The 26,886-nt window shown below is 47.1% G+C and overlaps 1 protein-coding gene across 1 annotated transcript in view; it reads left to right on the forward strand.

Moving 5' to 3' along the window:
- JAZF1 (JAZF zinc finger 1) overlaps nucleotides 1–26,886 on the forward strand; it is a 261,537-nt gene that overhangs the window by 142,981 nt on the left and 91,670 nt on the right. The window contains exon 2 of the mRNA XM_040964605.1: nucleotides 1,614–1,686. Coding sequence (XP_040820539.1) covers nucleotides 1,614–1,686 — 73 coding nt within the window. The remainder of the gene's footprint in view (nucleotides 1–1,613; nucleotides 1,687–26,886) is intronic.

Raw genomic sequence — 26,886 nt, forward strand, 5'->3', positions numbered from 1 at the left:
AGGCCTTCAGGACAGGCACTAGACGGCTGTGGGACTTGGTATAAGGCGCTTCTTCCCCTCTTCCCACAGAGACTGCGAGCCTAATGAAGAACGTGGTAGACATTTGTGTGTGCAGGGAGGGTAGTGTATATGTGCACAAGTGCATATAATAGCAAAGGAAGAGTAAGATGCAAAACAGCCTGGAGAAGTCCTTCCTTGTGGGATTTTATTATGTAACTTGAGAACAAAGGTAGCCTTTGGAAGGCAGTTGGTGGGAATGGTATGAGGTTTTCCAGTAGGTTTCAGGAATAAAGAAAACAGACAAAAGTGGGAGATGATATCGAGATATCCGCGGGCCTCTTAACTCTTGCCGCTCTTATGTGCTCCCTTACTCTGTCTCTTGTTTTAATATTTGGCTTTCCTGGACCCGCGGTGATAGAGGCCCAGGAAGCAGAATGTCCAAATGGTGTGTCCCTGGAGTGAATGTTCACAATACACAGAACGTGAGATTCGTGAACGCTGAGCGGCAGGCCGATGCTGCTGTCCAGTTGGAGTCTGGGAGTTGAGAGCTTTGGAAAACAGCTTTCAGGCGGCCCTGCTTGCCACCCAGGTGTCTCTGCCCGCTGTGTCGCTCCCCTTCCCCCGACACCTGTTAATGTACTCAGGAGTTAGTGCGTGTCTCCTACATGTCCTGTGTGCTGTAAACGCTTCCTGTGCCGAGGTGCTTGGAACCTGCACCTGTCACTACATCAAAGAAGGGGAGTGAGTCTCCAAGTGCAGCTGGGAGACTTCTCGTAATGAAATGCTTTTAAACAAGGCAGGAACGAAAAGGGATCTGTGTGAAATGACTGAACGTGCACTCCCTCTCCTGCCCTTGAGTTCTTAAAAGTTTTGGGGCTTTTTTTGTTTCTGAACACACTCGGTCATTTCTGCGAGCACCTTGAAGCCTGTGTGGAGGCTGGGAAAAGGATTGTGTGGCACTGTGCCAGGGGACTCGCTATTCCAGAGCGTTGTTGTAGCATTGGGGTGAGTCCCTTAGAGGAGGACAGTCTCTCTTACAAATGTGGGCCTTGTTGACTCCTGACGGGTTGTAGGGAGAGTCTAGAGGAGGTATAATGGACTCATTCTCCACTGAAGGAGACAGGAGGCTGCCCTGCAGAATATGAATCGGAGCGCTGCAAAGTGTTCAGTGGACAGGAACAATACTCAGTAGATTTCCAGATTGATGGAGCCTTCCAATGGAAACTAATTTGTTCCAGCATTGAAGTGAGCATAATTAAGACTTTCTTTCTTAGGCCGATTAACCACCGAAAACCATGCCAACATTGTAACCGCAAGCAGTGAAAACCAATATTTACGAGGGGGATTGTGCAGGAGTTTGTGTGACAGATGGGCATTTTATCACTGTTGATGTTTGGAATGCCCTTAAAACGTAACGCAATATCTTGTTCTCTGTGAATGAATGAACAAATGATTGTGCTGTGCTGTGCTGGCCGGGTTTTCTCTGAAAAAGAGGCACATGAAATTCATCTCTTTCTCTCTTTAGCCTCTGCCACTTGATATCAGATAGTCCTGTATATTCTGAAACAAAACCTGGGGGGAAAAAAAATTCTTGATTTTTGTTTTTCTTGCAGATACCGATCCACGTGTTTTAGAAAAACAAGAACTACAGCAGCCAACCTATGTCGCCCTCAGTTACATTAATAGGTAAGCCATTTTCGGAACTGGTTTGCTGCCTCACCTACCTGTCCTGTTGCTTTGTTTTGTTGTTGTTTGTTGTTGTTGTTTGGATACTCTCTTTTGAACTTAGTGGAAAAACAAGCTGACTTTTCAAACTCAGGGGAGCTGGCTTGCATGAGATGATTTCCAAGCAGCCTCTGTGTGGAATTTTCTGGTTTCCCTGCCAGGGAGATGTGGAATTGCCGTTCTCTGCGCACGTGGCTGAAACACGACTGATTTATAAGCTCGTTCTGGAAGTGTTTTGTATGTAGAGGTGGAATATGCTCTTGCGACTTCATAGGGCAGTTTGGAAAATTAATGGCTTTAGGTGGTAGTGAGCCTTTTAAATCCTGGGGTGAAGAGGTGCTTTATGAGCCCAGAACATGGTTGGAATATCAGAATGTAGCAAATTGAAATAATTTAATATCAGAAAGTTATTTCGCGGCAGCTCATCTTTTAGTGCAAACCTTCTCAGCAGTGGGCCCCGCTGGTGTAGCGTGAACATGAGTTTTCACTTAAAATGAACCGTGTGAGCCCAACCCTGGAGCAGTTGATCTATCGGGTCTAAAAGAGGACTTAGTGTTTCAGCCAGCCCTGCTCATTAAGGAGACAGTAATTTTTGGAGAGAACCTGAAATCGACTTGGGTTAAGAAAACACATGCCCTGAATGTGAAGGGGGGAAAAAAAAAGACAAAGTGAAAGCAAACCTGGTTTTTAATGAGAAGGAAAAACACTCCGGTCATAATTCAAGGGGTGAATTTCCCCGACTGTCCCTCTCATGGTGGGCGAGGAGTGATGGGGGTCCCCTGGTACCCGAGGGCGCGTTCGGAGTCTGAAGTGGAAAGCTGGGAATAAATTATCTGTCCTGTTTTCGAGCCTTGTTAGAACACCCAGTTAATTCTCGCCCAGATAGGGTTGTGAATGGAGTCGCCTGTGCTCGGTTTCAAGCCCTTACGTGAAACATGTTCATACAAGGATTTAATAGCATAAACGTCGATTCAGGTATCTCCCTGGACTTCCTGCCCATCAGCCCTTCCCAAAAAGCATGAGAAAACTCTGCGTTTCTGCTCCCTGTGATATTTAACATACGTTAGAAAGGGTGCATTCAGACTCCCATCGACTGCAAACACAAATGTGTGCTTACCTGGATCTCCCACAGAACTTGAGCTGTGTGCAGCAGTTGGCCACGGTTAAGAAAAATCTTCAGAGTTCTGTGAATGAATCTTTGTAGCTTACTATGTTGGAGAATGACATAAATAGTCTTATAGAGTTAGTCGTATTATTGGACTTTGAATAATATGACAGTTCTGTTTTGGATAAAATGTGTCCTCCATATATTGACTGACCTATAGAACACTAAAGCTTGTTCTAATTGGAGTCTCGGAAGCTTTTGGGCTTTACATTGCTGGTCAAGGTGGATGCTGGGCACAGGCCCACACTCTCATATCGAAGTGCCTGGAATCTAGTCCCAGTCCTGGTTCCAATCAAGCTGCTTGCTACTATATAACCTTGGAGGCAGCAGAGACTGGCATAATTGGTTTCCTGCCACCCACACAGGAGACCAGCTTGAGTTCATGGTCCTCAGCTTTGAGCCTGCCCAGCACTGGCTAGTGTGGGCATTTGGAGAGTGACCTAGTAGCTGAAAGTTTGATATCTCTTTCTCTCTCTCTCTCTCTGCCTTTACAAATAGATAAATACAAATGAGTAAAATTTAAAATAGACGACAGTTACGTTAGGAGCAAGTGTGTGTCTGTGACACTTGCTGTAGTCACAAGTCCATTCTGTTTGGCTTGGCTCAGGGCTGTTAGAGAAGTGTCAAGGCCCTCCACCCACCCACCCATACACACGCAGAAAAGTCCACCAGAGAACCTGTAGCAAGTTGAGCATAAAATCTGCGGTGATATGTGCTGGAACCCCGTGGAGTCAGAGTGTGAGCCGTGGGCAGGGAATTTCTTGGAGGAGTCTTCAGGGAGTGAGTGAGTCATGTTTAAAGCAAGCATTTATTATTACAGCTGTATACCAGCATTGTAGAAAATTAGAATATACAGTCAGACGAAAATGTGGGAAAAAAAATTAAAACAACATGGTCCCGCCACCCAGATATCACTGCTGGTAACACTTCAACACATATTCTCAAATCATTTTGTAAAAATATGTGTGCATAATGTTTACCCCAGAACTGGGCAAAGCTTTTCACGGCTGCCCTTACGCAGTCATGGATCCTGACTTTTTCATTTCGATGCATATGGAACTTGGTTTCTTTAGCCCCCTGTTGTGTGTATAAGTGAACCTAGATCCCTCCCCGTGAACACACCCTCCCCGTGTGTACCCTAACTGGGGATGAGAAGAGCCGTGTAAAGCCATGGCCAGCTCCACTGGGAGGCAAGGCAAAGGCCCAGGCCCCTGTGTTTTCAGGGATCTCGTGAGTGGAATGATGGGATGGCTCGTGTGGAAGAATGAAAACCCTAAGCAGCTCCTTAGAACCCTTTGGTGTCTGATGCAGTGTGCAAGGGGCTAAGACGTGGTTCCTTGCTCTGCAGATCATCTGCCCCTGGTGTCTGAACTTGGAGCTTGGGCTTCTTCCGCTGCCCGGGATCTTCCAGCATCTCTTCTGTGGATGCTCTCCCAGGGACTCTGTCACTCTGCTTAAGCAAGTCCAGGCTGACCCAGTGCTTCATGTCCACATCTCAGACTGCAGATGCCGAGTATGTCGGAGCTGAGCTAAGGCTGTAACTGACAGGGGTCATGAGCCATTGCATGCGATTCCTCCCTCTTCTGTAGTCACTGCCCCAGCTGGACTGGGACACAAATCCCACTGGACTTACCCCTATTCCCTGGCTGAAACATCTTCAGTACATTGGAATATAAATAAATATTCATATCAGAGTCACATCCCCATACACGCTGCCCTGATGGTCCAAATGTGTGCTTCATAGCTGCTGCCTCTATGCCAGTGTCCAGGCCAGACCTCTCTGTGGGCACCTGGATGACCTGTCTCTTGGATCTCCTTTAGTCTGGCACAGTTTGTCATTGAAAGTGACTCAGGTGAGAGAGAGGCTAGCTGTGTCACAAATTGCACCTCATTTTGCATTTTTTTCGGTTACCAACTCAAACTGTTTTCTACTGTGTACTTGCTCTGAACTGGAAGTTGGATCAAGAACCAGACACCTCAGTGCATTTAGAGGCCTGTGCAGGTGGAGAATTCACCTGAGCACGTCTTACTGCTAGGATCCCTAATGGTTTTTACATGAAGAACTGTGTATGGAAGGCTGCGTGCATTCCTTATAGCACAGGTCACATGTGGGACTGCTAAGCAGGGCCTCACGCACAATGTCACTGTACTCAGAATACAGCATGTGTGAGAGGGAGGTAAATAGATACCTAGTAAACGGAGGGGGTCAAGCAAGGGAGCCCTGCAAGCGGAAGGCAGCCTTAGGGGACCATCATGCATTTTCCAAGTTAGGGTGAAGCCAGTATAGGCGCAAGGAAAGAGTCCTAGGATTAGGGAATACCACAAAGTTAACTTGAGAGCAGGCTGCCAGATAGAGTAGAAAAGGGCACTATTTTTGAAAACAGAAATTTGAACAAAAAATTTTTTTTCCCTTAAACCTCAGAAGAAAATAAGCTCTGATTCTGCTGAGCAGCAGAATCAGGAAAATAAAGAATATTCTGCTCACGATCTGTCCAGATCCAGTGGCTGGATGTGGGCCTCGCCACTGAGATGTAGCATTGTTTGTAAGAAGCCCGCTTACCCCAGGGAGAGGGCTTCAGTCCTTGCAGTGGAACCATCCTTTAGGTGATTTCTTTTCTAAGAAAGAAAAAAAATTACTGAGAAAAAATTGATGCCTTTATTTTGTTCATTTTCTGTTACTCTACACTGTTGTAGACGTGCATGTTCAACATATTGAGTATTTTCAAGTATCAAAGATTTTTTTGATTTCCTTTAAAGCAAGTCTAGCTAAGGACAGGTTTGATGGAAGTCAGCTGGATCTTGTCTTCAGTCAGCTACAATAGTGCGTGCCATACAACCTCGGAGAGCCCCACCGAGCCATTGGGAAGGAGTGAGAGTGAGAACGAGTGAATGATACAGTATAGGAAGGCCCTGGCTTCAAATCCCCCTCCAGTCTCAGGACCCAGAATCTAAGCACAGGATGGCCTGATTGACTGGAGTGTTAGGGCGCATTCTTTGTTGGAAAAAATAAGAGGAGGACTTGGAAGACTAATACTGGAAAATAGCATAGGACGGCTAGGCAGAGGAGACATACATACACACGAAACACAGAATTGGTTGCTGTGCCCTGAATAGCTGGAGGTTAGCAGGCTGCTAGGATGAACTGGTGGGAGCCGGCAGAAAGTGAATATGCTGAGGCAGACCTAACCAGCAGAGCATGTATGCAACACTCTGCTCCTGTGGAATGGGAGGGTCCGCTGGTATAGCAGGCCTGTCACGGGGAAGGCCCCTCGGCACGTCCATAGGACAGGGCAAGCAGGGTCTCCTTGGAAAGGTGTTTGGGCAGAAACCTCAGAGTGTTTCTGTGTTCTAGATTCTCATGTGAATGGTTAAGGAACCTGTCTTATGAATAGCTTATAAATAGCTTGTGTCCTCAGAATCAGGTCACTGAGATAACTTGAGGACATGCTAATGCACATGTCCTCTAAACTACACTCTAAAGTACACTGTATTGTCTACAGAATATGTTTTTAAATAGTTTATAAGTTAACTTCAGTTATAGATGGCATTTGGTGAGGGATTTAAAGACTGCCCATGCCTAGGCATAAGCTTTAACCTTCTTACGTTAAAATCTTGTTATTTATTAATGAGCATTTAATATTTTCCTGAAGCTAAACTACTAGTCTCCACAGTACTTAGTGTAGTAGCTGTGGGCTTGACCTCGAAAATTGATTTTTATTTAGGTTAGTAATTGTTCTGAAACAGCAAATTTAAGTGTATTTTGTAGAACAGTAATTCCAAGGGCCTTCACCATTCTCTTGCACTTACTCACACAACACTTTATCCACAGTAGGAGTACTGCAGCCATTAAGTCTGGGTGATTGTGAGTTAAATAAAATAGGATTTTTCACTGTGGGACGTATCTGACCCTCCTGTACACTAACGTGCATTTGACATCTCCAAGCGGGAGACTGTGTACCTGGCCCCAGGGTGTTTCTTCAGGAAGAATCCACAGGACCCATGCTCTACAAGTACCAGCTAAGGGCCGCTGGAGCAGGGTCACTTCCACTCACCTCCTCAACCTGTCCCTCTCTCCCAGCCAGGGACCCTCAAGTCCTTTAATGAGAACAGCTTTCCGTTCTCGCTGATTCCAAATGCAAAATGTGGTGGTCTTATCAAATGGGAGAGAAGAGCAAAGCCCCCAACAGGCTCAGCTGGCCACCTTCTCCGCTGCCACTCATCCAGCCACCTCCAGTCACCTGCTCAGACACAGACCTGTCGTGAATGACCAGTGCACGTCTGTTTCTCTCCTCTTTGGGCTTGAGAAACAAGACAGTGTGATGGGTGAGAGGGTGGCGCAGGACTTATTTGGGTCTGGACCATGCCTGCCACTCATGAACCGGGTGAGTGGGTCGGCAAGGCTGTGCCTCCATCTCCTTGTAATATTGCCTGCCTTATTGTGGGGATTTAAAGACTAAGTGTATACCAGGGAACTCCTCAACTTTGAGGGGGGAAGATGAAATTAAAATGGAAATGTAGCTTGTTACAAGATTTTTGAAATCCATGTATAGCTTTTTCAAGACGCACATTTTCCTGTGAAGTTTTGAAGACACTCTATAGAGTACGAGTAACAATCCCTGTGGCGTAGTGTGATGTGAGTGGAAGGTCAGTCTTTGATGTCCTTCCCTGAGAGGCCCATATTGCTCTATCTGGCCAGTAGAGGAGAACCAGAACTTCAAGGAGAACCAGAGCGGTTCTCCACAGGAAGTAAGTGCTACGGTTTTCTGGTTCCCCAGCTCTACCTGCCAGAGTCTGGCATGTCAGGCGCTCAGTGTCTATTGAGTAAATGGGTGCATTTGGTTATGAGTGAATTAGAAAATGAATGGATGATTCCAGAAACTTGAGTGACAAGGGGCATGATTGAGAAACCAGGAGCCTCTCCCTCCCAGAGGCACTGAGAGAGCTTTCAAAGATGGTTGTACACTTACGTTCAACATCCATGTGGCTGGCAGTTTAAAAACTTATGAAATAGTGGGCTGGCACTACCCTATTGAACTGGCGAGAGGTATGGGATAGTAGCGTTCAGGCTCTCAATAGGTAGTCCCTGAGAGAAAGGATGCTTGGATGATAAGCCCCGTGGTCACATAGCCATCACTGCCTGTTAGTGGCATCCTTCCTGGGGGGCAGAAGGCTGGATCCCAAGCAGAGTCCAGCAGCTTCACCAGACTGAGCAGGGAAACTTAAACAAATGTCTTCCAGAAAGGGGTGCGGAATGGGGGCACAGGGTAGAAGGACAGATACAGAGAAAAAAAAAAAGAGCTGATGGTCAGGAAGGAAAGACTGGAAAGGAAAGAACTATGAGAATCTTCCAGAAGTGTCTGAGAGAGTCCTCCATGCGTTCATGGCTGTGAGTGGGCAGCACGTTTTCAGGGTGGGACTGTGAGTCTTGGAGAGCTGTACAGGGATGGGAAAGGGATGCAGACCACGTTGCCTTAAAACCCAGCCAACGTGAAACGACCTTTCAGCTCAGGCTTCCAGCCAAGATCCCAGGAAGTGCTCAATGAAATAGAAATGAGTACTTTGCAGCCACTCCAGCACACCTCAGAGGAGATGCTGTGGAGGTGAGTCCCAGCAAGGCACATGCTCTTAGAAGGCAACGTTTGGCTTCCAAAGAATCACCCTCATAAAGAACAAATCTGGGCCTCCGCTGCCTTGCCTGATTCTGATAACACAATGTGTAATATATACCAAAACATGATCAGACAGGAAACAAGGAAGCTTTCGTTAGGCAAGGGGAAGAGGCAATCAGGGAGGCCCTCTTTGAGATGCCCAGATGTTGGATTGAAGACACTAAGACTTGGAGGCAATCTTTCTAACTTTTTTTTTATTATTTAGTTTTTTATTGTAAAGACAGATCATATTTGCCAAGAGGAGAATGGACAAAAAGATCTTCCATCCACTGAATCACTCCCCAAATGGTGACAAGGGCTGGAGCTAAGCCGATCCAAAACCAGGAGCCAGGAGCCTCTTCTGGGTCTCCCATGCTAGTGCAGAGTCCCAAGGTTTTGTGCCATCCTCGAGTGCTTTCCCAGGCCACAAGCAGGGAGCTAGACAGGAAATAGGGCAGCTGGGTCATGAACCAGCACCCATATGTTATCCCAGCGCCTACAAAGTGAGGATCTAGCCATTGAGCCATTGCGCCAGGCCGCCATTCTAAATATCTTTCAGCACTTAATGTAAAAATCTACTAAATGAGGTCATTCTCAATGGAAGTTAAGTCTGGGTGCTTTTCTTCTACCTGAATGGGAACTGCTTCGCAAAAAACTTTCTAACGCCTTACTGCTACCCACTCCAGATCACCACCTGATGCCCCCAAGCTCTCACATGGGCTGTTTCAGTTGGACTGACTTTTGCCAAGTTACAGTCATTCATTGCTGCAGTTAGCTGAATGTGCCTGACCTTCTGTTTATTTTCTGCAAGTAATTCTGAAGCATTTGAATTTTTTTTTTCATGGAACCGCCTTTTATGGCCTTCTAAAAGTAGTCCTCTTTATTACAGAACAAGACATCCTCTTCCATTCCCATCTTTGTCTACCAGATCAAGGTTCTGCTTGGTTCCCCCTTCGCAGACTGAACGCTGTGGCCTGATGAATGCCATAAACGTAGTGCACACGGTGCAGTCTCAAACGGCAGAGACCTTGCCACCGTTTCCTCAGCCTGTGTTTTTATGGGTGTTGGTAAAAACGAAGCCGCAATGGCTTGCATGACCTGGAAGATCTGTAACCTGATTTGGCCTGCCCCTGCAGTTCTACAGAGACCGTATCCCCACGACAGACAGCAGGAAGCTAGAACGAGAGCCTGTATGTGACATTTTGTCTGATTTCCGCAGAATCGGGTCCCATTGCCATCACAAGGCTCACGGTGTAAGCCTTGGACACAGACTGCATGTCCAAGTCAGATGACCTTGCGCCTTCTTGTGTGTCTTTATTAGGTGCACTTAGTATTTCTTTTTTCTAAAGATTTATTTATTTTCATTGCAAAGTCAGATATGCGGAGAGGAAGATCTTCTGTCCACTGATTCACTTCTCGAGTAACCTCAATGGCCAGTGCTGTGCCAATCCGAAGTCAGGAGATAGAAACCTCCTCCAGGTCTCCCACGCGGGTGCAGGGTCCCAAGGCTTTGGGCCGTCCTCGACTGCTTTCCCAGGCCACAGGCAGGGAGCTGGATGGGAAGTGGAGCAGCTGGGATTAGAACTGGTGCCCATGTGGGATCCTGGTGTATTCAAGGCGAGGACTTTCACCGCTGGGCCACCACACTGGGCCCCTGCACTTAGTATTTATGACTGATCTTTTTATTTTATTTTTTGCATCATAGTCCAAGTCAAAGCTGTTACTGAACTAGATACAAAATCAGCAAACTTATTACAGAACATTTTGAGAGACACCAAAATCAACCAGAGAAAGACTTGGGTTCCTTGTTCCCCTCTGTGGAGACCCATTTCCTGGGCTTTGTTTTCAGCAGGACCTGCTGCATTTTACCTGTCTCTGGTTTTCCCGTTGGCTGGAGCTTACAGAGCTGTCTCTGCGTATGACCCCACCTTGGTGTGCCACTTGGACCTCTAAGTTCCCAGCCATTCCTGCCTGGACTGACCTCTGGTTGTGGCAGATCAGTTTCAGATTTCCCAGGCAGCTTGATTCTTGTCCTCCTGATCCTGCCCGCTCATCATCTCCCATCCTTAGCCTGGGTTAAATCTGCCAGGTGCGTCTCTGCCTAGCACCTGCTGAGAGGTGACCTGCTCCCCCACCCCGAAGCTTGCAGAGCAAGGAACATTTGTCCCAACCCAAGCACAACCTTGCCAACCTCAGCCAGATCCTCCACATCGTTCCCTAATTGTTCCCCATCCAATAGAACCCTTGATAAATCGATCCCAGTCCAGTTTCAAATGTTCTCACTATACCCGGGTTCCTGCAGGAATTTCCACCCCCTTGTTAGCAGATGCACTCAGTTCTCAAACGGAAGCTGTTCCCGTGTCTGGTCTCAACCTCCCTCTTTGACGTCCCCAAGTTCATCTGTGCTCTCCTCACTCTGAGCTCTCCTTCTTTCATAGCCTGCACGCACCTTCGCGTTTCAACTGTGCAGCCTGAAACCTCCGGCCCCTGGGTTGTTCAAGTTGTGCCCTGGATGCCATTGGCTTCTCTGTCCTTGGACCTAGGATGCCCCAGACGTTGCCTTTCTCTTGGCCAGTGCTCTGTCCTGCCACCTTACCCTACCTACCTGCATTTGCTGCCCTTGAATGTCCTGTTAAATCCCTGGCTTTCCCTGAAGCCATTTTCTTGCTCTGTTGTGGCTCCTCTCCTACTAGACAAATAGCTTTGCTAGACAAATAGTGGCTTCTCTCTGTTTTGTCCTTTGCCATCTGTAGCACTTTTGTCCCGTGACCCTAGTCCTCCATTCTGTGTCTCCCTGAGTCCCCATCCTGACTGCCCCCACCCCACCTGTGGACACACAAATGCTTAGTGCTTGCTCGACCGTCGTATGGCACATTCCCTCCCTGATGGCTCCTTTTGGGGTGCCCACCCATTCATTAGACAAGGAAACTTGGACTTGGCTCTCTTCAGTTTGTTTGATCTCCATTTCTGAATAATGGGGCACCCAGTCTGGAACAGCAACACTCTTCCACCCCTCAATGGCTTCCCTTCTGTCCTCATTTGAGGCTCTCAACTCTTACTGTGGATCATCTCAGTAGCTTGCTGATCTCCCTCCTGGCCTTGCTCTCCGTGCCCACCCCTGCTTCGTGATTCCGCATAGCACTTACCACTGTCTGAAATCACACAGGCTCCCACTCCAGTGGTTATGCTCCGTAGGGCCAGTGACTCGAGGACAGTGTCTGGGTTGTCATTGTTTGGGAGACAGACATGAGTAATAGTCTGTTTTGTGTACCTAAGCATTGTGTTGCCTTCCTATTACATATTGTAGTCATCTGTCTACTTCCTGCCTTTCCACACCTGACTGCAGGACAAGTACTTCCTGCACAGGGTATGAAATTAAATCACGAAGTGGCAAATTACAACACAAGAGATGACCTTGGAGATCTCCCCTCTGCCCCCACAACACACATTTACCAAATGACTCCAGGCGCTACACCTCTCTTATTTCATTTGGAAATTCAGATCGCTGGCAGTAATCTACTTGATTTATCGTTTTCCCCTTATGTGCAGCACCTCCGAGTTAATTAAGAAGACCATGAATCTTTCCTCTGTAGCCCTCGTGAGTTCCCATTTGCAGAATATTCTCATATTGCTGAGACTGTTGATTTGGGACTCAAGTTGAAACATGACTTAATTTTCTCACATTGGAGTTCATTATGCTCAGCCTAAAGACTAGACCCGCCTTTGAAAACCTTCTCCCTGGCAAGCTGTGAAACAGCTCCGTGTTCCCTGTGTCTAAATAACTCATTCTCATTTCCTCCACCATGGCCAAAACCTTGGTCACTGGCTCACAGCAGTGCAACGGAGTCAGCTGTGGGCAGGCAGTGAGACTTCCCGGAGCCCCTCGCTGCTGGCCTGCGCCTAAACCGGTGCTAAACATAGCCATCGGCACTTGCAAGGAAAGGACAGCCAAGCAGCCACAGTGTCCCAAGCAACACCCGAGGCCCTCCAGCAAATGAAGGCAGTCAAGTCAGAAAAGACTATCAAGCTGAAATCCTTGAGAGACAAACACTATAGTCAAGATTGTCCTGTTAAGGGAGAACGAGATGCATAATGCAAATTAAAGCAAGGCTTCCCCCTTTCAGTAGAGCTGAGCTTGTTCTGGGAACAGCTGGTGGGAGTTTCAGGTCACCCGGGCATGCACGTGATGTGTCCTTGGAACGTGGCTGTTACATCATAGCTCCCTCTGCCTTTTCCACCTAAAGAAATGAATGTCCAAGGAGATTGAGGGCTTTGGGGTGAACGTAAAGTCTGTGGCAGGCCTGGCAGCGTGACTTAGTAGCCAAAGTCCTCACCTTGAAAACCCCAGGATCCCACTTGGGCACTGGTTCTAATCCCAGCAGCTCCACTTCCTATCCAGCTCCGTGCTTGTGGCCTGGAAAAGCAGTCGAGGATGGCCCAAAACCTCGGGCTCCTGCACCCCCTTGGGAGACCTAGAAGAAGCTCCTGGCTCCCAGCTTCGGATTGGCGCAGCACTGGCCATTGAGATCACTTGGGAAGTAAATCAGTAGATGAAAGATCTTCCTCTCTCTCTGTCTCTCCTCCTCTCTGTACATCTGGCTTTACAATAAAAATAAATAAATCTTTTTTTTTTTTTAAAGAAAAGTCTGTGGCTTCCTGCCCAAAAGTTACATCTTAAAAATCATGAACCCAAGTATGCGAGATTGTAAAACCAGCCAGTTGCATGAAAATGCAGTTGTCGGAATAGCTCAATGGGCAATTCCGTGACACGTGCTGCTAGTCGAAAGCCTTCAGGATGAAGGCTTGGCCTGGGGTCAAGTAATATGTGGGAGCAGTTAGAGAGACCTGCAGCAGCCAGATCGGTGCTGCCAGGATGCTGGTGACTGCTACAGGTGCACGCGGGTGCTGAGAAAAGCACGATATTGGTGCTCATAACTGGGAGTTGTAAGTTAGGAACATCTGAGTTATGAGGTCACACTTTTCAAAGTGGCCAGGCTCGTAGAGATGGGGTCTGACCCCAAATTCCGGTGGTTCCAAAGCCCTTGCTTCTACCCAGAGGTTGCTGTGCTGCACCCCACCCCCTAGGTGCCTTGCTGTGTCTACAGGTTCTCATGTTTCGCACGTGTCGTCTCACTGCCCCAGAAGCAAGGATTTGAAAGGCTGAACCATGTCTAAATCTGTATTTTACAGAGGACTTTGCACGGACACGTCCATGTGTCTGGTTACTCAAGAAATCCAGTGTTTTGCCCATGAGGGCTGTGATTCTACTTGAAGAGATTGCTCTCACCCCATTTCTCAAAAGGATCAGAAACATTCGGAGCCTTGCCCACATTCATGCCACTAGTGAATCACAGGCTTGGGATTTAAAGTCTCACATCTCTTGTGTGTTTCTGCTCCCCTCGTTGTGGGTCACCCAGATACTCAGGTCAAAAAACACCTTCTCATTCCTCTCGCCACCACATGGAATTGAGGCACGAGCAGAGCAAGGCCCACATGTGCTCATCTCCCAGCCCCATTGTCTGGCCTCATACAGATTGGCCTGTCCAGGCAGGCAGCTCAGCGTACTTACACACATGTAGTTCTATAAGAGAATGTGCAGACCATGTGGAATTACTAGACATGAATAATTTAAGTGTTAGGTTGTATTTTATGCCGTTGCCTCCACTTGCTGATCTAACCGAATGATAGGATAGGAGGAGTGTTTTTGACTCCATTCTAAGCAGGTGGTAATTTAGTCGCTGGTCATTTCACTCACATCAGCCTTGTCGGGGGGGGGGGGGCTCTTCTCCCCTGGCATGATTCAAGAAAGTGCATTTTCCTTGATGACCAATCTGCTCTGCTCTGTGCTGAAGCCCTCAACGTGCTGTTCCACAAGCAGAAGGGCTCACAGAGAAGCCTTCCTAACGACTCCCACCTCCCACGATAGCTGGAAATTTCCCCGCAGATTTCGGTGAGAACATAATTTACAGATGCCAGGGCAGGAAAGCATTCAATCCCTACCAGCATTCCCTCTATTCCCTAATGAGATGGGGATCTGGAAACCTGATCTGATTTGGGGGAGCTGTCACCTCCTTGCCTGGGGTGTCAGTGTCCATCTTGACTGTGCCAAAGCTCGGCTGCTTCCAGAGGGAACAGCAGCAGTCAACACCATTCCTCTCCAGAATGACTGGGTCACTCCAGCAGGTTGTGTGTGTCACCTCTGGGCCTTGTGTACTGTGCGAGGGTACCTCTTTCCCTGACTGAGGCTGACAGGCAAGGGGCCGAATGGTATTGTTCTAGGAGAAAGAGAGCTGGAAATGGCTGAGCCACATTCAGATGCTCAGTGATGTCGGCAGCCGGAAAGTGTAGAGTCCATTGTTGCTGTAAACTTGATTGGGTTTTTGTCCTGCCCGCTGTGGGGATAGAGCATTTTAGAGTACATTAGCGAAGCAGTTGCTTAGACTTGCTTCTCGGTCTGCCCATGTTTACACGCCTGCTTGCTTTCATTGCCCATTTTATCATTGCGTTCTGCACCAACCAGAGTTGGTGATGTGCAGTCCTCCTGGGCCATATAAGCATGATGAAAAGCCAGCTTCTGCATGGCGTTAATCTTTGTTAGACAGCAGACATATTTTTAAAATCTAAGCCGGAATGCTTTTAATAGCAAAGGCACGTGATGATCTTAGCTCATCTACTTTTTCTTGAAATGGCTTTCTGATCTTTGGCACAGATTCATCTCAAAAGGCTAACGCGTGAAAGCCTTATTTTTCTAGAGTCTGAAAGGGGCCCTACATAATTGTGTGCAGTATCAAAGGCGAAGAAATCTATTTCAAATCGAGAAAGTGTTACAAGCCCTGCAACATCTAAGTCCCTAAGCACAACACATCCTTGTGTGCACTGGAAGGTGTAAATTCCCAAACCGCCTGCTTTTGGCTCTGGCATTTTTTTGTGTGTGATTTTTTTTTCCTATCTCAGAGTAGCAGCACCTTGCATACTGCTGCCTATCTATTTATTATAGGAACTGTAAGTTATGGGACTGATCCCAATTTATGTAGGATTACAGCAGTTCTGGAAAAACCGGAATTAAGCTGAAAGTTGAGGTAGTACCATTTAACTGTCAGGTTTCTTTTGCTCAAAGTATGTTTTGAAGAGTTGTCCTTAGTGCGTGTTTTGATTTTGCTTGTTATAAAGTATAACATTATGTGAATTGCAGTAATGTATCCATTCCCTGATGTACGTCTTTGGCCACTACTGCTGGAATGACCACCAGGTATTTATGCCAGTCCTCTTGTGGACATGCCGCTCATTTCTCATATAACACTACAAGCGGAATTCCTGGGACTTCGTACAGATGTGTGCTTAACAATGAGAAACAGCTATGCGGCTTTGTCAGGTGCTTCAGCACTCCCACACTCCCAGTAGCAAGGACCAGGACTTTGTGCTGCGCACTCACCAAGGATTCATGTTGGCAGTCATTTCATTTCTAGCCATTCTGGTGGCTCTGTAGTGGCATATATGTAGCAATTTCCTTTGATACATTTTACCTATTTTTTTAATATAAAAGTGCTAAAATGACAGGAATAAAATTTTAAGGAAGCAGCATCCAGATTCCATCAACAAATGTTGCTACAAGCTTTTGTCCACACAGGTGTAAGAAATTTCAATAAACTTAAAAATTGTTGCTCTTCCATTTGTTTTCTTATACTGTTGCAATGCAACATGTAGTTTTTTTAAAAAAAATATTTTTATTGAAATGTCAGATATACAGAGAGGAAGATCTTTCATCCATTGATTTACTTCCCAAGTGGCTGCCAGTGGCTGGGGCTGTGTTGATCCAAAGCCAGAAACCCGGAGCCTCTTCTGGGTCTCCCACGCAGGTACAGAGACCCAACGTTTTGGGCCGTCCTCGACTGCTTTCTCAGGACACAAGCAGGGAGCTGGATGAGAAGTGGGGCCTCTGGGATTAGAATCAGTGTCCATATGTGACCCCTGGCACATGCAAGGCAAGAACTTTAGCTATTAAACAACTGCGCTGGACCCTACGTGTTGCTTTTAATAACCGGACTCATGGCTGACAGCAGAACTTTGGGCTCCTTCCCTTCCTCACCCCAAGAAGGGGCAGGCAGCAAGCTGTGGGTCACCTCTGTGTACTTTTGTCGTCATTGTCCTCCGTCCAACCAGAGGGTCCCACACCCCACAAGTGTCCCTGAAAGCATCCCCATCTATGTACCCAGTGTCAGATGGAGTGCAGGTGGGCCAGTAGCACTGCCTCCATGGCTGACAGGTGCCCTTAGTAAGCATCCTGGTTTGCTGGTGGCCTTGGACCACTGCCCAAAGCCAGCGTAGGAACAGTGCAACTGAATCAGATGGTAGTTTCCAAAAAGCCAGTAAATAAAGCAGCTTTATTTTTTCATAATAATAAAAGCCATGTAGATACATAGATATACCATAGTGATATGAAGGAGTTGGAGGAGTGTGGGATGGAGCATGGTCAAAGCCAGGGGCTGGTGATCCCTGGAGCAGAAGCAGCTGCAGAAGAGGTACAGGAGGGGCTTGCCTGTGTTAGCAGTGCTTTGTCCCTCCAACTGCTCACAAGCTTACAAGTTTATGTTGCAGCAACCTTTAAAGCATCTTGAAAATCTTAAATGTTGCAGAGAGTTTGTTCTTGTTATTAATGATGCAAGTATCAATGAAAGATAAAAGAGAAATGAAAATCACTTACATTTCCAGTCCTTTGTGCAGGAAATACCACTGTTAGCATTTTGGAGTGTGTGTGTGTGTGTGTGTAAAAGGAACATGTTCTGTAGTCCATTTCTTTAATCCTGCCCTTTTAAAATATCATTGTAGAAGTATTTATGTATAACTAAATATAGCTATATGATGAAATTATAACAGGTAGTCACCTACATGTAGATTTACTGAAAATTTATGTGACTCAAACCTTTCTGGGTGAACATTTTAGATAGTTACTGTTTTCTTAACCATTAGTGTATAAACAGTATAACCCTTGGGGTTGGCATCGTGGCACAGCAAGTAAAACCTACCACCTGTAATGCCAGTATCCCATATGGGCACCGGATCCTATCTCAGCTGCTCCATTTCAGACCCAGCTCCCTGCTAATGGCCTGGGAAAGCAGTGGAGGATGGCCCAAGTGTTTGGGCCCCTGTACTCATGTAGAGACCCAGAAGAAGCTCCTGGTCTTAGCCTGGCCCAGCACTAGCCATTTGTCCATATGTGGAATAAAACAGTGGAGAGAATAGCCTGTCCCTCTCTGTCTCTGTCTCTCTGTCTCTCTCCCTACCTCCCTCCCTCTGTCCCTTTCCCTCTTTACTTTCCCCCACCTCCCTCTTATCTCTAACTCTGACTTTCAAAATGAAATGAATCTCCAAAAGTGAAATAGCAACCACCAGCGAACCACTGCTGATGTCTTTTGCACCCTTGGCCAGTTCTTCCCTTGGGGTGAATTTCCATGAGGCCGATTCGCTGCATCTGCGGACACGTGCAACCGCACCGACTCCAGAAAGGGTCCTCATGTCGGGGAAGAGGGGGTCTTCGTCCCCTCCTCCCCCTCACTGGGAACTCAAAATTGCCAGTTTGGCAAACTGTACAATCATAGTTCTATTCCATCGGTGTAATTTTTGTCTGATCCAATATCTCATTGAAATAACTTTTCTCTCATTATGAAGACTGCGTCTCCATATGAAAATACTTGAATCCTTCTATCCAGGTTGCTGATATTTCTGGCTATTTCCTCATTTTTTTCTCCTGTGCATGTTTTCCCGTCAAATGAGAATGGGTACAGGGAATCTTGGTCATCTGCTTTACTCGATTAGGTTGTAAGTGTTTTTCTGTCTACATTTTTGAAAAATCATTTTGGCAGCGTGAACATCCATAATATGTTAAGCTGTTTCCTGTTTCCTGTTTCTCAAGAAAAAGGAAAAAAAAAAAACTTCAAGAACATGAACATTTTACACTACACTATTGCATTTTCATAAAGAAGGTAGCCATTTTGATGCTTAGCAGTAGAGATTAAGTAAAGTTGCATTTCCTTGTCAACTCTGAGGATTCTTGTTAAAACTTTCTTTTTTGTGCCAAGTTAGTGTTAAGGGCATCAGTTCATTGCATCTGTGAAGAACTGGTAACACCTGGTGTGCTAGACCCCGGTTTGTGCACAGTGGGACCATGACATTGTCGGAAAGGGCCAAGGTCTTCTCAGCTGCCTGGTGGAATTCTTTCCACAGGGTACTGACTCTGAGTCCAGGTCACAGCCAGCCCCCTTTTCCTTGGCAGGTGGATCAGTCAGTCTTAGCAAACTATGGAGGTCCTTGTTGGAAAGATTAGATCCATGTTCCCATGGCTCTTGAAGAACAAATAACTTGCGTATTCATCTCTGTCCTTCTGTTTCACTGGTTTTGATCCATTGTTGAAAATCAGGGCCCTGCAAGGGTAGGGAGCCAGATGGAAAAGGAGAGAGAAAAATGTGCTGGCTAATGTCTTCTCCATGCCCCTCTTACCAGGGCTTTGCTTCCCTTCCCCTGCTTTCAAAAGGAGCAGAATCTAAGGTAGGAGACCCTGAGATGTGGCACCTGGGCCTCTTCAATCTCGCGGGTTGGGACTGACATCTGCCTCCAGTAGAGTGTGGTTCCTTAGACCTGGGAGATCTACACCGTCTTACCGGTTTACCTGAACTCTCCCAGCTTTCTCTCCTGGAAGGCTCAGATGCCAACTTAATCTTTGTTGCTTGCACCACCTCATTGCAAGATTATGGGATCAGAATCCCCAGTCTCTTTAAAGGAATTTATTAAAGAGCTAGAAAGCACTTGCAGAGAGGGGGGAACGACAGGAAGGTCAGACGGATAGGATCATCCGCTGTGAGTTTCCTAAGAGTGTTTGTTCAGAAGCTCCCAGCACAGACCACAGCGGAACAACCAAGCTGCCTTTCCCACCAGGGAGACCAGGCCCCGGGAGCGCTGGCTGAACACTGCCGGGCTCCCTCTGCTCTCATGGGGGCCTACATAGAAAGGAGTGCAGTCCACAAATGCTACCGCCTCAGCACGATGTGGCCACTTAGACCAACAGTGCCCTTCCTTCCGGGAGTACCTGGGAAGCCTGCCCACAGCCGGGGAGCAATTGTGGTTTTCCCACCTGCGACAGGAATGCAGTTTTTCCTCTGGCTCTCTACTCTCCATTGCCTGCCAAACCACCCCCCAGTTCCCTCAACACCGCAGCAATATGCACGGTGAGGCTTCATTACCACATTTGTAATTAAAATGCTGTAATTCACATCGGGCTGGTGTCTGACACAGTGGGTGGAGGCAAAAGGAGAATGGCACTCCCTTCTCAGGTCCAACACAGATTCCAGCCCCTGGGCAAAGGGGCCTTTCTGGAGAGTCTGCTGCCCAGGCTAGAGCTGCCGAATGCATGGCACGGTGTTAATGTGTCTGATGCTTGTTCTTTCAACGAATCTTCTAGAACTGAGAAGCGAGGCCAGCATGCTGCTCGGTGAGCATTTACCAGGTTTTGCAACAGCCATGGAAGAAAAATGTGAATACCACCAGTAGCTTTCAGACTGTCCAATTGTGACAAAACACAGACACATGTGTCCCCAAGCGACACTTGCCAGTTAATATCTTCCCACCCACCCTGCCTTGGTGTGCACATCAGTCACACATTTCTGTTCCTGTAGTCGAACCTCTAGGCCCTGCCGCCCAGCTTGAGCTAGAGATGGAATAAGACAGACCTCAGAAATCAAATGCAAACAAGATGTGTGCAGATGAATTTCTTTCAGGGATAAAGAAGGAATGCTTTCTGGTCAGGAAAAATTTATGCCTTTTTTTTTTTTTTGGCTTTGTATTTCTCTTTCATTTTTTCATTAGTCTTTAACAAACTCCAACACGCACAAGATGTATAAAATACAAAGATCTTTCATTTCTTGTTAAGAGGAAATGCCAAGAAGGATTAACTAGCATTTTAACAAGCACATTGAAAATGTTCCTAAAAGATGGGGCCCAGATACAGGACGTTTTTTAAAACAGAGGCAATCACCGGTTTGCTTGATGCGGTCAGTTTTGGGGACATTTCAGGATGTTAGGATCCATAGCCCTGTTCATTTCTGGAGCAGCGAGTGGAAGATGTTTGCAGGCTTGAGTGACAGACATTTATGTGTATATTAGCTGTCAGAAAAATATATATATATATGTATCTGTACTTCATAAGACAGTTTGTGAAAATAACCATGTCCAGGTCTTCTGTGAACACTTGTCCACCTTAGCCTCTGCATATAGAACAGATTCTTATTTGTTAGATGCCTGGTTTATTTTTATTATTTTTTCACTTGCTTTTGTGTGTATCTGCTATAAAAGATATCAAGGAGCAAAAGTTACGCTGGCTGTACAATGAGCTGAAAGATGAGAAATGCAGTGTTTCAGGGCCATCAAGAGCTTCAGCATGTTTGGTCGGATCTCACACCGAAGAACAGAATGAACATACCTTAACCTTTGTGTGTGATATGTACTGCAGCGTGCAGCATCTGCGTCTGGAAATGAAGCCCTGTTTCTGTCGCAGCTGTCTTAACTTCTGGAAAATCTACAGCACCTCACCAGTGGTTCTCATGCTGATAGCGTTAGAAAAAAAGAAACACATCAACACACACACACTCGCAGACGCCATGATAAAGTCCAGACCGCAAGATAGGCTGGGAACGCCTGTCTGTCCATCTCTCTCTTCCCCCGCCCCTCTCTTTTAATGGCCATTCTTGCCAGAATGTTTAAGGACTCAGATTCATGCGTCCCCCAACCAACCTTTGATAACAGTTGCAACTACGCCATGTACCTCGGTTGGTTCCTTTTCCATTGATTTCCATACCCATCTACTGCTTGGCTCCCCTTAATAAACATTTATAGGTTGTTAGTTTAAAAAAAGAAGTTTCCAACTTACTAGGGGCACTGTTAAGTAAGATCTGAAAGATGACATAGCCATGGATCGTTCACACTGTGCCATTCTCTCTACATGGTAGAATGCGTGTCTCATCCAAGCTTGGCAGTCCTCTTCAGATTGAAAGGCATTTGTGTAAGCTTATCAACAGGACTTCCCTTTGATAGTTTCATGGAACTTTTCCATGTGTCACGCCCTCAAAGCTGTTAAGCCTGGCCAGTCACATAGTGTTCTATTAGGGTTCAACGCTATGCTGTCCGCCTCATCATATCAGCTTCAGTTGCTCTGAAGCAAGCACCTTTCACTTGCCAGGAGTGCTCGCCATGTAGGACCATTTCTCGGAAGTAGCTGAGGACAAAGGACATGGTTGCATATTAATTCTGTTCACGGGAAGAGCCACATTTCTGCTGCTGTCATGTGCACTTGCATGGTCATATTCCTTGCACACTCCCTAAGAGTGTGAAGTGAATCTCAGGATGTCTGAAAAGGAGCGTGGAGGGGAGATCCCGGAGAAATTCAGAGTTGCTCTCCCTGTTACAGGTGCGTCCTAGGTAACAGGGTCAGGGGTTTGTCATTCTTAAACAATAGGATGAAGTCAGAGAGGAAATATGCTCAGGTATACTTAACCTGCTGTCCAGCTCAATCTTAAAAAAAAAAAAGCCCTGAAGCATTTCCACACTGTCACTTGTGCCATTGCTTGTCACAGCACCAGGGCATGCAAGACTGGAACCAGCAACTGTCCCTACTTCTGTCAGGAGCTGGTGGTTATCTGTGGTGCTCCAAATGGGGTGGCCATAGAAAATGAATTCGCAGAGTACCTTGAGCTATACTACCCTGAGCATACAGAAGAACAGATCCCCGGCAAAGCCTGTTGTTCCCTACCTGGGCTCACATCCACCCATGCAGGGACATTTTCAAAAGAAAAAGAGTATGCAGACTAGGTCTTGTTAACCTATGGAGGCATGACTCCAGCCTCCTGAGCCATTGGAGGGGGACAGAAAAGGCTGGCTGGGCTGTTGGTCTCAGATAGGCATGGGAAGGATTACTCCACAGCAAGGGCCAAAGTTCACATTCCCCAGACTCTGAATCGGGAAATGTGCCCATCAGCATGTGACTGTTTTTAAAACAACTGCCTTCCTTGCTGATTAGAAGCGATTTTAGCTGCAGTGCTAAATACCAAAATGAAAGCAGCAGATAGGGGAGTGCTTGTCTGTCTACTTGCTTTTCCCCTAAGCCTGACCATTAAAGGTAATTAATTTATGGCCAGGCAAAGCCTGCTGCCTTTCCTCTGTGGCTCCATCAGTTCTGCATTCAGTAAAGGATTCCAAGTTATCACTGATGTCCATTCCACCATTTAATAAATACAAGGATCTGATCCTTTTGGCTTCCCCAGGTCCCTCAAAGATTGCAGGATTATCTCAAAAGCCTTCTGTTTGTAGAAGAGCAAATCTGGCCCCTGGGTGGACAGGGGAAGACTGTGAATCACACAGTCATTGGAGCCAGTGGGGGTAAACGTGTCCTAAGTGATTTATAGGAAAGCGAGGCTAAGCTGTCCTAAGCCTGAAGGCTGCGGACTTGGGGTCCGTTTCCAAATACGACTGGGATCACTTGGATCCTTTTCTAGAGTAAGGTCAACGAGTTAGGCACATTACACCCAGAAAACATTGTCAGGAATAGCAATTTAGTACTCAGTGTTTGCTTCACTGTACAGCTTAGTCTTGGAGCTGGTAAATTCCTGGGATGTTGAGTGAGCCCATCCATCTTGGGGGGGAACTTGTATGACTGCATATGGTGATAACTGTTGGCAATTCATAGCAGCCAAGAAGTTGTCACGTAAAAAGCAGGAGGGTTTACGGTTGCTCGTGCAATAGTCTGTCATTGGGGACGGGATGCCATCACTCATTTAGGAGATGAGGCAACTGAAGTTAAAACAAGTCATTCCGCTGTTGGGGAGCTGGGATTTGAACTAGTCTTTGGGGTTCCAAAGCCCTGGGCCATGATAGCTTCCTGTGACTCAGTGACAGCTCTGACACTAATGCCAGAATGGTGCTGAGAGCATGTCCTCTACGGTGCTCTGGGCCTAGCATCACCCCCGCATCCCCACCTTAATGCAGTACTCCCCTGGCTAGCACCTGCTGCCTTATACAGAAGATGCAGCCAGCAGTCTCAGCAACAGCACGCACAGCCTTCCGCTCATTACAGAAACCCGAGTCCTTTGATCTGGCAGGACTTGTCACTCTTTTCCTTCGGTGCTCGCTCATGTGGTCAAGTTTCTCTGGGGAGAATGTGTTTCTCAAAACTCAGCTCTTTAACGTGTCCAGCAGAGGTACAGGGCAGGTGTGTGGCGACCAACAGAGAACAGCTATCCCTGGAAGTGATGTGGCCCGCAGCCGGCAGTGGGACTGAGTTAACACCTGAGCTGTTCCCCTACACGTGCCAGCATCACAGCGAATCAGGGTTAGTACTCCTGGTTCAGTGATTATGTGTCCTTTATACCCTGTCAGTTATAATCACACACTAAGCAGGGGTCTGCGGGAGACAGCAGGCAGCATAGCTGTGGAATGAGTCTACTACCCTTGGGTTCAAATCTCATCTCTCCCTCTGACAAGCTGCTGGATGGCTCTGTGTGCCTTAGTTTTGACATCCAGAAAATGAGTATGATAGTTACGCCTGGTAGACCACTGGAAGTACTAAGGTACTGATAGCTGTGAGGCATTTAGAACAGTGCCTGGCATATGCAACTGGCAACTGCTGTTGTCCTGGGGGTATCTGGAGAAGGAAGCTCTTAACATTGAGTCCTCAAAGCCACCGCTCTGTGGTTGATTCAAGAGAGAAAGCAGGAGTCAGTACTCCCCTGTGCTATTTCACTGCTCCAAAAGGCTGTAACAGTTGGGGCTGGGCCTAGCAAAGCTGGGAGCTGAAAAGTCAAGCCAGGCGTCCCACTGGAGTTAGCAGGAACCCAGGCCCTTGAGCCTTCATTGCCTTTTCTGGGGAGTCTGCATGAGGGGGAAGCTGGTATAGAGGCCAGTTTCTTCAAGCACATGGGCATCTTTACTGCCGAACTAAATGCCACACCTGAGTCTCCCTTCTGACGTAGTTTGGTCTGCCATCTTGAACCTGCCCTGCTTCCTGGCACCTTTGCCTGTCAGGTGCTGTGTCTTGTCTTCTGTTCCAGCCACCCTTAAAGTCTCCTCTTAGCTTCTGCACTGCAGTTTCATCCTTGTATGCCACCTGGCTTGGCTGCCAGGCCCCACGCAGCAGGAGCTGTCAGAGAGGCCACCCCAGCCTCTCGAGTGGTAAAGGAAGCCCAGCTTTCTGCCTGCAGATCTGCCTTAGTGTGGCTTCCCTTTTTGCCGGACCCTTCCCGTGGGTGGATCACCCAAGTGATCAGCCAACCCCAGCATTGTCAGAGCAACCACAGCAGCCCCTACGTGCTCTGCTGTCCCAAGTACGACCCCAACCTCGCTTCTACAGGGCACTGTGCTGGAGGTCACAGAGAGCACCTACGAGGATAGACCAAGGTGGATGGAGCTGATCCACGGTTGCCCCACCTTTACCCCACATCTCAAGTCTTCCTGCAAGGTTCCTGTAGCATGGACACATCCCCAGATGAATGTAACCTAAACACATATCATACTTGAGGTAAAAAGGCAGTGTCCCCAGATAGACAGATACACAGGTTAAAAGATGGCATTGAGAATCCAAGCATTTTCTCCCCCAAGGGAGTAAGTTCTCACCAGGGGATGCTTTGGGTCCTTTCAGCCGTTCAAAGTGGAGAGGCCCGTAATTTGGTCAACTCTGTAAGTTTTCCAATGAAAAGATTGTCCTGTTACATAAGCACGAGAAATCTGATAAAGCAGGGAGAGTTCTTATTTCAAATTCAGCCTTCTGTGAAGAGCAATTGTCAGACTTTTCCCAAAGAGATGCCTTTGAGGGAGTTAGATGCATTTATTTGCAGAATGAAGCAGGTGGTAGGTTTCTGTGTCTGCTGCCTCACGGTGGACTGTCTGCGTGGTGCTGCAGTGATCAATGGAAGCTGGCCTTGCTGTGTGTGCCCACGAGATATACAAATGCATTCATCCATTTAGAGCTTGCTTTGAGATACTATGCTTCATTCTCTGTCTAGAGAGGGGCCCCTCTTGACGCACAGGAATTTGGGAAGACACAAGGGACTGGACAAAGTGAACCAGATACTCAAGAAAGATTACACACAGGGGAACTTGAAATAATAGTTCAAAGAGTGTCACAAGGCCACAGATGTGTTCCTGTGCCAAGTTAGGGGCCCAAGGACCACTGCTGTGACTTCAGAGGAGTTGAAGTTGTCAGAAGAGCTTCCCCTTAGGATTGGGCTTTGTGGTAGAAAGAGCACGTCAACTGTCTAGAGGGGAAAGAGGGTGATGTTTCCTGTGAAGGGAGCGGCCTGCAGATGCTTACGAGATGTGTCCAGTGGACCCTGAGAGTGACCTAGCAGGACCCAGAGCATCTGATTTCAAATCTCAGGCATGCTGTTTACATTCTGTGTGCCCTTGGGCAGATTGTTCAGAGCTAGTTTTCTTGCCTGTAATGTGATGATAATGAAGAAAAATTGATGTGCTTGCTGTTCCTTTTCTGCAGTGCCTGCTGCTAGCCGTGGTCCGACCTATTGTCCACGTTCCACTACCAGCACCATTACCGATCTTTTCATTACTACTGTACCCCTGCTGCATCTGCTATTGCAACCACTATTACCATTAACAGCACTGCCCTGGTTCATATTAGTGAGTCAATCCCAGTTCTTACCTTGGCCACTCCCCTTTCCCCTAATTCCTCACTGATCCACTGTTACCCCCATTGTTTGTCCCACAAATGCTTTGTGAGGAGACCTGTGTCTTGGGCATAATAGGGTGGGATGGCTGCAGCCTGGACTGAAAGGCTGCACTGGAAGTTACAATTCCCATGGATGACTCAAAGAACCTGAACTGCACTTAAGATACCCATAGATTCATTTTGGATTTGGTTTTTTTGTTTGTTTATTTGTTTGGAGTGTTTGTTTGTTAGGATTTATTTCTTTGGAAATCAAAGTGACTTTGTCACTTCTCAGATGGCCAAAACAGCCAGTGCTCAATCAGGCCAAAGCCTGAAATCAGAAGCTTGCACCTGTTTGCCAGCATAGGGGGCATAAGCTCAACTACTTGGGCCATATTCTGTTGTTTTTCCCAAGGTCATTAGCAGGGAGCTGGATCAGAAGTGGACCAACTGGGACAAGAACCCAGTTGGTGTGCATATGGGATATCAGTTTTAGAGGAAGTGGCTTTACCCATTATGCCACACCACTGGCTCCCGAAGAATCATTTGGCGTAGCTCTGGGGATGTGCCAGGGGAGCTATAATAATCTGGCCTGCCTGTGGAACAGTAGCTGTGTGCCCAGCACACAGTGACCAGATGGGCCCAGTGAG

This window comes from Ochotona curzoniae, unplaced genomic scaffold (genome assembly GCF_017591425.1).
Source record: "Ochotona curzoniae isolate NIBS_2020 unplaced genomic scaffold, NIBS_Ocur_1.0 scaffold_3835, whole genome shotgun sequence".
NCBI classification, from domain to species: Eukaryota; Metazoa; Chordata; class Mammalia; order Lagomorpha; family Ochotonidae; genus Ochotona; species Ochotona curzoniae.